Source organism: Cyclopterus lumpus, chromosome 13 (genome assembly GCF_009769545.1).
Source record: "Cyclopterus lumpus isolate fCycLum1 chromosome 13, fCycLum1.pri, whole genome shotgun sequence".
NCBI lineage: Eukaryota > Metazoa > Chordata > Actinopteri > Perciformes > Cyclopteridae > Cyclopterus > Cyclopterus lumpus.
In genome coordinates this window covers 9,881,325-9,891,104 of record NC_046978.1, presented here as the reverse complement: position 1 = coordinate 9,891,104, position 9,780 = coordinate 9,881,325, and the positions used below count along the sequence as shown (strand labels likewise).

The window sequence follows — 9,780 nt, the reverse complement described above, 5'->3', positions numbered from 1 at the left end:
CAATGCAGTTAGCAGGTGATGTTTTGCGTTTGGTCAGTATATTTGTTTTGGTCACTGTATTTTGAAAGAAAAAGCCAGAAAGTGTTAGTACGCTCCAATGTCTCAATTGACGTTGACGTCGACTACTTTGAAGCACTTGCAGTTTCTCCTTGTGGCCACCTGATGGCAGTAAAACCCAGCGATTCTAACGTGAACACTGTCCCATCCGTTCAGCCTCGAGACCGGTCGAGACAAATGTTAGTCAAGTTACGTCGATGCGGCCATGATAGCGCTTCCGGTAAATACTTTCAAAATAGTTTTTGAAAGTGAAGCTCACGCTTGAAGCAAAACTTATGTTGTCGTGTTGAGGCGAAGCGATACATCCTGTCACGATACTTTAAAGGTAGATACTGTGGAGTGTGTAGCATCACTACTGTATATTGGTGAGTCGTGAACAACTTTATTTCGCTGCTTCAGTAAACGCTGCTCGATAGACAGACGGATCCGCGTTGACGCGTAACGTCAGCTACACGATAGCTAACTCAGCTTTCCGTCGGATACCGGGGGAAGCTGGGGTACCATTAGCCGACGGAGGGGCTAGCCTCGGTGCAAAGTAGCTAATAATATGTTTACATTGAATGCGACTCGTCCGTTTTATGTCTTTGTGGCTGTTCGTACAATGACGTAACCGCTGAGCTCGTGTAACGTTAAACACAGACGTGAGCTGTTGCTAGTTTGAGTGGGTAACTTGTCATTAACATTAGCCTGCTCTACGACTGCGACCTCTTTTCCACCAGACGAAGCGACGCACATAACTAACGTGACTCATAACCACAGGCCATTCAGTTACACGTGTCCCTCTCTTCTGGGGGACGTGACGTGTCTACTGGTTGTGGATAAGCTGATCTTAATACTGGGGCCGAATTAAAGTAATTAGTGGAATATAACTCACGTCAGAGGAGCGTGTAGCTTTAAGTAACTTTAAGTATTATGAAGTGTGTTAAATTCTAGTTGTGGTGGCAATCTTTTACCCCCCCCCCTTCCCCTCATCATTGTCAGCCAATGTTTGGATGGATACACACATTGTAAATCAAGCTAATTGTAAGTGTTATTTCAGAGGGAATGGAGAAGGCTAAACAAGATGCATTCGACAGTGCCAGGCTTCACGTGATCAAAGACGGCTATGAGAGGGCCTTTGAGTGCATAAATAAAGGACTCACTGTCGATGAAGCTGGAGACAAGGCACAGGCCCTGGAGCTCTACAAGCAAGGGCGACAGCACCTTCTCAGGGCCATCAGTGTGCCTTCTCAGGGAGAGGAGTGTGTCGGCAGCTGCTGGGAATCGGCCCGACAGATGCAGCAGAAGATGCAGGAGACGCTGAACAACATCACCACTCGGCTGGCCATAATAGAGACCAGCGCTGACCTTGGATCTGCCCCTACACTGAACATTAGCAGTGTGCCCGGCCCTGGTGCCACACACGTGTCTGGAAAAGGTCTCTATCCAAAGCTTCCCACCCGAAACAAGCCAGAGAGGCCAGCTCCCCCAAACCTACTTTCTGCTCCTGGCCAGGCAGCAGGGGCTGTAGGAGGCATGCCTGCATGCAGCAGTGAGGGTCTACCTCTCTCAGCGAGTGGACCCGCTGTGGTTGAAGCCGAACAGCCTCCATCTTACTCCCCTCAGGCGGCTGATGGCCACTTATCGGTCTCGTATGGAACAGATGCAGGGGAACTGTCATTGGTTGGGGATGAATTCTACAGTCGTACATCTAACTCAACACCATCTCTCCAGAGTATGGGTGAAGATGGAGAGGAGCTGGTGTACATCCCTCATGGGGTACAGATATTCTTTGTCACGCCTGAAGGGCAAGTGAGTGCCCCATCGTACCCGGGCTACCTGCGGCTGGTGAAGTTTACTGGTGACCACGAAGACAGGATGCCCAACCGACCACCAGCATTTTTGCAGGTAAGAGAAAATAAATATTTTCCCTCCTGTGTTTCAGCACACTAAAACATTCTCTGGAATAAAGCTTGAACAGACTAGATATGCAACCCTTAGATATAGATATGCAACCCTTATGCCCATCTGATGCGAGAAGTGGGAGTGAAATGTCAACATTGCAGTGTCACCGGTCTTTTTTGTTGTTGTGCCCTTTCCCCTGATTTTGTAAGATGCTTGACTGAGTCATCAGCAGGAGGTGATAGGCTTGTTAATGATCTCCTTCCCTCGCTCTATGGGCGTGATCACGTGAGCCTTGTTTACTCAGTACCTTAAACCCAAGGGTATGACGTCCACAAATCAGGATCATTACTGGCTCAAAATTGGACACTGATGGTACCTTACTCATGACCTATTCAAAATTAACATCTGCCACATCAAGAAATCTAAGATGATCGTATATCTATTTAAATGAAAATAAAACGCATTTTAATCTATGTTTGGGCTATGTTCGTAAAACAATAAATATATTTGCACTCCTCACATGTTACACAAATTCCACCAAAAGCTGATCTTTTTGGTGCTTAAAATACACAGTGAAATACCAGAAAATAGTTGCACTTGTACAATCGGATGCAATCGAATACAGCAGCATTACAATAACACCTACATTGAAGAGGGTTATCATTCAGTTCAGTTTTTGTTGACCGCAAAGGTTTTCACAAGGACGGGGACATGTTATGTTCTGTTGTTCCCAGCTTGTGTGCAGACCATCAGGCCTTTTAATCCAACCAGGGTTTTTTATTTATATGTGGAGGTCATAGATAAGGAATTCCATGTCGCTATGCAAAGGAACCACCTCAGACGTTTTTTAAAAGACAAAATAAATACGTATTATAAAATCCAATTTACCCAACTCTTGTTTTGAGCAATTTTGTGTTGTTTTTGTGGCGATGTTTATTCCTGCCGTTTTAACAGTCAATACACAGACACCAGTGGATCATGAGACTGACATTTGACTCTTCGTTAGGGAGTTTCCCAGGTGCAATATATTGCCTGCGGGTGACATCAGTGATTCACATGAGTGCAAGTAATTGTCTAAACCCTGCTTACACTGTTATGCCCTATAATCCTGTTAGACATGCAGAAGTCAAAGGGGGACAGTGTCCTCTGGTTTGTCTCCTCTCAAATGGTACACTGGGTTGCACTTATTATAATCTCCATTAGAAATGTAAGGCTTGTCATTTTGTTATATTTGGAAACCTATGTTTTAGCCCGATCTCTTTCCAGAGCGCTTACATTTGACTTCATGGGAAAATCAATCATCATGTTATAGTATTTTCTTTTCTTAGTTCAGAAATAAATAGAACATTTTGGGCTGATTTACATCATCATAACATTGCACATTTAGCCATTTGTCATCACCCTTTCCAGCTGTTGTGCTCTATATTTACCTTTTTTATGTTACTTTCTGGCAGGTGTGTGACTGGCTATACCCTCTCATGGCCATGGACTCGCCAGTGTTGCTGTGTAACACTGGTGTGTTCATGTTTCCGGACTTGATGGCGCCAACTCCAGGCTATTTTGTGGGGGTGGTGTTGTCCTCTGAGCTACCTGCTGCAGACAGAGAGCTGTTCCAGGACATGCTCTCCCAGAATACAGATCTCCGAGTTCAGGTCATTGTCGCTGTGCATTCAGTTTTGTGAAAACCCAACAAGACAAGTTTTGACATTCTTTGGGAAACTAATGCAAATGGGGGCAATATATTTGAATATATATCAATACAGGTCATCTGCAGTGTATTGCCATTCACATCAACATATGTTTACATAAGTATTTGAAGTCACCAAATGATGAGCTATTCAGCTATTTCATGAAAATGAGACTGTGAGGTTAGAGATCGGCGGTTACAGTCATGTGACAATGGGTGCATCTTAATTTTTGCATACCATTTGAAAGCCGAGATCCCACTCATCAGTCTAATTGTTCAATAATGTTGACGTGGTACCAGAATGCCTGACCCTCAGCTGTTTGTATAAGTCAACATTAACAGCTGACGGTCAGGCATTCTTTCGGAAACTAATGCATCTATTTAGATTTGTCCTCGCATATAAATATATTTTGGGGGTTTTGAAATTCTGTGTGGAGATACAGATGAAAGTGCAGACTGACATAATACGTGCACAAAAATAGTGCTACTGTTAGCCTTGTAATTTAATTGCTGTTTGACAGTCCCTAAACAACCTTCACTCTCCTCAAACCATCACTAAGACATTCTGTAATCATTGCAAACACTGCAGAGGTTAAATCTATTCCTCCCATGAAAAGGTTGGAGTTACTGCTTACGCGATACTTCGAGGTTGCAGACTCACGGAATATAACGGTTTCATTGATTTGGCCTTGCATGAAACTCTTTCTCCATCTTATTTCTGAGCTGGCACACTTCTCCAAGTTACCCCTGCCTCAGCATTGTGGGGATTTGAGACAGACGGGTGAGGGGAATTAATCAGTCATAATGCTCTTATCTGCAGCAGTTAGAACCACCTCAGAGTTTCAGCTGAAAGACAAGTGCCAGTTCAGCCATGATGAAGGTGTAGACGCTGGCTCAGATCGATGCCAAACAAGGTCATTTTTTATGCATGCAATCAGGCTACTTATCTTCTCTGATGGACGTAATTCCATATCAGCAAGTACGCACATTTGGTTTTTTTGGAACAAGTCGAAGATTGAAGTTTTTAGCACAACGGGATACTGTTTTCAGATTGCACAGAGACCTTTTGACAATCTCTTTGTCGCAAACAAATAGTGCATTGTAACAACAACAAAAAACAGAATAATGAGAGGATCTGCTGTGTGCATGGGCGCTTACTTGTGCACAAGCTTATGAATGGAGATGTGTACAGGTTGCACAATGTAGCAGATAAGTTGTCCAAAGATTTGACTGACAAGCAGGTCTTATTTTCAGCTTAAGTTGTCTGTCTTAATCGTGCAGTGGCTTATTGTCTGTCTTCATCTTAAAGTAGCTAAACAATGTGTCTTTATGATCAGGCTCCAGATGAAACTGCAGACGCCATTAATCTCAGTCAGAAGGTGTCCATCGCTACACCTGAGGAGACTGCACCAACCGTGACCGAGGAGGAGAAGTTGCTGCCTGAGTGGAGTGAAAAGGTGGCAAGTGGGATCTTGACAGGTGAGGTTAAACCGCATCTTCCCCCTGAACCTCTTAATGCTTTTGTTTGTTCACAATTTGCGAGGAAAGACTTGTCTGATCCTGTTGGTGCATCTATCAGGTGCGTCATGGCTAAGCTGGGGCCTGGTGAAAGGAGCTGAGTACACAGGCAAGGCCATTCACAAAGGGGCATCTAAACTCCGAGAACACATCACCCCAGAGGACAAACCCACCCACGTCAGCCCCACAGTCACCAAAGGCCTCCATGTTGCCAAGCAAGCGACAGGAGGAGCTGTCAAAGTCAGCCAGTTTCTAGGTGACTAAGTCATCCCCAGGCAGCATGTTTTACTTGGCTTGCATTATCATTTGGCAGTGGACCTCTAATTGAGTAATGCTTTGTTACTGCAGTGGACGGGGTGTGCATGGTCGCTGGCTGTGTGGGTCGAGAGTTGGCTCCACATGTGAAAAAACACGGAGGCAAGCTGATCCCAGAGTCTATGAAGAAAGATAAGGATGGGCGTTCCAACATAGATGGAGCTATGGTGGTGGCTGCCAGTGGAGTGCAAGGTGGAGTATTTAATACTACACTTAATATTCTGCAAGAGGAAATTATTTACTAGTAGTGTAGTAAAATGTGCCCAATATGCTATGTATTTGCTCAGGATTTGCGACCATGTGGACTGGTTTGGAAGTAGCAGCAAGGGACATTACTACGAGTGTCGCATCAGAGACAGTCACCACCGTAAAACATAAGTAAGTCGTCCCGTCCCTTTTGATTACTTGTCTGACCACTGTCACTTTAATATAAAACAATGTACATTTTTCTCACCACTACTTACTAAACAGGTTTGTGATGTGTATGTTGCAAATGGCCTCCTGCTTTACACATGCAGAACCAAATGTGCACTCACTTATTTTCCTTTTCAATTTACTTTGCAGATTTAGGGGTCTACAAAACATCATTGAGTCACCTAATGAAAACAAGTGTAATTCTTCCTAATTTTCCACAGCTATTCAACTCATACCCCTACAAGCATGATATGCATTTTGTTTTCTGGTGCTGCTTTTCACTAATTTCTTCAATTGTTTCTAATGGAAATTTCACAACTGGTAACTTTTCTGTCCCGCCTGATTTTAATATCCTCCTATATTGTATGTATGCTGCTACATGTTCCAATGATGAGCAAAATATTGACACAATATATAGATTATTGATTTCTATAGGGTGTTGTGATTATCATGTGATCTTATGAGTTTATATCCATTTATCAACCATTTTTGTTATTCAATTTATCCCATGAACGGTGCTCAATACGAAATTCACAGCATTTCAATTGCCTCCACGCAGCTCTCAACATGCTGAGCAAACGATGTCAACAGTGCTGAAAGAGCTAACATTGTTTACCTTTGCGCTGCCGTTCGCGAAGGCGATATCAGCTGTAACCAACATATGAGCCCAGTGCTGAGCGGCAGCTTGCTAATAGTAGTGCCCACTTATTGTTTTCAGCGAAATTCAGATTCTGGCAGTCAGACATTTCTTAATTTTAGGTTGCACACTTGCATGGGTGTAATCCTCACACAAAAATCGACATACAGCATGGCATCTTTGCTACCCTTGTACCACATATTAATTAATTTTCCCCAAATCCTTCTGTTTCTCGCCTTTTGCTCTGATCTCTCACCCAATCTGACTTCTGATGAAGGTACGGGGCAGCAGCAGGACAAGCCACAGACCATGCTGTCAATTCTGCCATTAATGTCGGTCTCACTGCATTCAATGTGGACAACCTGGGAATCAAAGCTGTGGTGAAAAGAACTGGCAAACAGACGGCGAAGACCATTTTGGAAGACTACAAGCTCCAGGAGAAACCAGAGAATGGAAAGCAAGTAGAGAAATCGGGCAAATAGCTGGCAGTGCCCGGCCTCATTTCCTCAGTCACACCTTAAAGTATAATTTGTATTCTTCTATAAAATACATTTTATAAACTGAATATTCATTATTTTTAAAAAACATGTTCTATATTTACATTACAACTACTGTTATATGCATATCCTATAGTTTGATACAGCTCTTGAGCACTTTAATCCTTGCTAAATAAGATAAATGAATAGAAATGGCAGATTTCAAAACTCAAATTAAAACATGGCCATACAGTTTATTGACACATTCAGTTGTTATCACTTAACCTGTGAGATACCAGTTTAATTCTGCTCTTTGTACTAAGACAGTATTTAATTGTTGCTAACTAGACACTGGGAACTTTCCTAATCTTTGTGAAGCATCTGTGTGTTTGAGTTTATCCCTGGAAGGATAAGTGCAATTTATATACTTTGAATGAATGAATGATGAATATATAAATAATAATAAATATTATCTGTCAATATTTTGGGATATAATATAATAAAGTGTCTGTTATACTGTTGTTTAAGATGAGGTATAATCACTGCTGCCCACTGTGCCTGCAAACATCACAATATACAAAAATGTGTTGTGAAACTGAAACTGTAACACTTGAGTTTATAGTCCATGATGAATTTTTGTTAGACCTTCAAGAGTTTCTTTCCATCTCCTATGAATGAGATGCTCAGCGCTATATTCTGCATTTCATAATGATGTTTACAGTGTTAAATATACAAATCTAGATGTTATTTTGATGGACAGCGTTTAGATGAATGTTAAGTTTGAAGTGCAATTTTGTTTTTGAGTGATCTGGTTTGTGATATTTTTGTGTGAGACTTTGGCAGGTTAATCTACATTTTAAATGGCTTTCTAGTATTTTAGTTGGGCATTGAGATTTATTTCCCACCTGAAATACTGAGAATTTTCGGAAAAATAAAATGTTTCATGAAACAACAAATTCTGTATTTATTTATTTGAGCAGTGTAGTTTTGAACAGTTGTATTGTTTAAATCTAATAAACACTTAATACCTCCATCTAGTGGCTGTTTGTTTTACGTATTAAGAGTATTCTTTACAGTATAATAAACTGAGATTATTTTTTAGATTTTGTGTCAAGCCAGGGTTCGAGTAATTTTTTAAGGGTTTTATGGTATTTTTGTGCTGAGTCAGCTGTAATTCACTCAATACGAATTCAATGAAAAACAGAAAATGTGGGCTTGCTTGCGCTTTTAGTCAAACATGCTAATTTCCAAGATTAACATGGTCACAACTAAAGTGAAAAAGAATTCAAAAAATATGTAAAATAAAATGGATAATACAATAAAATGTTACGGATCTGCTTTATACACTTTAGATATTGAAGAGATGCTGGGCTTTTAGTTCTTACAATGTTGTGTTGAAAAATAAAAGCACTAAAGAGGATCTGGGTTTCATCTGTAACGACACAAATATGGAAATCGAAAATTAATTTATTGGGGCCCATATATGTTGCTCACATACTTCATGGACTTTGTCAATACAAGCTAACTTATTTGTTGGCTTTAATTATAGAAATGAATTGCATGCCAAACTATTGCTAACTAAGCTAGCATAAAGTAAGGTTCGCCTGACAGCATGTTGTTTGGGAAATACCTGCCATCCAACCAGAAAAGGATAGAGTGGAAGCTTTAAGCATATTAAACATGTTTTATTAATATGTACCTAACCTAAGTATCACAGGTATGAGGTTATTCCAAGCAGGTCAAGTGAGCATGCACCATGTAGCTGAGAAATAAAGACAAAAACATCAACTTTCTTTATATTGTTTATGTTGCCATTATAGACCAACATCAAATTAACACTTTCACCAATATCTCTATGTAAATATTATGTCTCCAGTCATATAGTTTGTTGGAACCTACGGTGAAAGAACAATGTTTACAAGATTAGCATCATGGAAGTTACCATTGGTATCCATCAGCAAATCCAGCCAAAATGGATTGGCCACATCCTTTGGACTGTCTGTCAAAGGGCTGCCACCACCACCACCATTACAGAAGTCACTCTCCTGGAGGAGTCTTGAATCACACAGAGCATCTGACACAGCCTCAGATGCCAGGTCATTATAATTTAAAGTTGTACTTGGAAGCATAGAAAATGGGACGAGTGGTTGGTTTGTCAAATCTACTGGCGAAATCTTATCAGTTGGACGAACTAGAGGTAAATCGTTCTGACCTTGCTCTACTGGAGGTATGAAGAAGTTTGCTGCTGTTGTGTTTTCAGGTGGGCTGTATGCTTGGCTCACTGGACTCACTGATGATAGAGCAACATGATACACCAGGCCAGGAGTGACATCCCATAATACTTGGCTTGAAGATGGGTGTGACCCCACCTGTGGTAAAATAAAAGGTTGTCTGATTATTGCTGATGTGAAAGCACATGAAGCTGGGTTCATAAATGCATAGGTCAGATGTATCCAGTTATTTTCCACAGACAAGGCAGAGAAAAATTGATCCTTGCACACTGGCAGCATTTGTCCCGAGGGAACAGATTATTTGTCCAACAGTATTGTCGGGGCATCCACTGTGGTCAGGCCGTCAGGAGGCATCATTTGATCCATTGTCAGAAGATTGTTATTGTGTTGGATGTCCACTTGTTGCCAGATCTTCTGTTGAGTGAATCTTCTTGAGACTGGATCTGAAATGAAATACTATATCACTCAAACAGTGCAATACATTTATTTGAAAATTGCTGAGAGGCTTAGTCAATACAACTGCATCAAAGGAAACTAAATACAATACAGTAAATACATATT

At 41.3% G+C, this 9,780-nt stretch overlaps 1 protein-coding gene across 2 annotated transcripts; it reads left to right on the top strand.

Annotated features, from left to right (window-relative positions):
* Positions 1-264: 264 nt before the first annotated feature.
* On the top strand, positions 265-8,021 carry spartb (spartin b). 2 transcript variants are annotated; one of them, XM_034548881.1, is made up of 8 exons: positions 265-382; positions 1,097-1,944; positions 3,396-3,593; positions 4,966-5,107; positions 5,208-5,402; positions 5,495-5,653; positions 5,749-5,839; positions 6,790-8,021. In XM_034548881.1, exons 2-8 carry the CDS (start codon positions 1,102-1,104, stop codon positions 6,992-6,994), a joined length of 1,833 nt encoding a protein of 610 aa, XP_034404772.1. In that variant the 5' UTR covers positions 265-382; positions 1,097-1,101; the 3' UTR covers positions 6,995-8,021. The 2 variants fall into 2 exon arrangements, with proteins under 2 accessions (XP_034404772.1, XP_034404771.1); XM_034548880.1 differs by having other exon boundaries at positions 290-422.
* The last annotated feature ends 1,759 nt before the right edge of the window (positions 8,022-9,780 follow it).

What these genes read in the sequence shown, in the direction of transcription:
- spartb (XM_034548881.1), top strand. Translation starts at nt 1,102, where the DNA reads ATGGAGAAGGCTAAACAAGATGCATTCGACAGTGCCAGGCTTCACGTG. An exon ending in GGCAAGTGGGATCTTGACAG is followed by an intron (nt 5,108 to 5,207) that starts GTGAGGTTAAAC and finishes TGCATCTATCAG; the next exon opens with GTGCGTCATGGCTAAGCTGG. An exon ending in GTCACCACCGTAAAACATAA is followed by an intron (nt 5,840 to 6,789) that starts GTAAGTCGTCCC and finishes CTTCTGATGAAG; the next exon opens with GTACGGGGCAGCAGCAGGAC.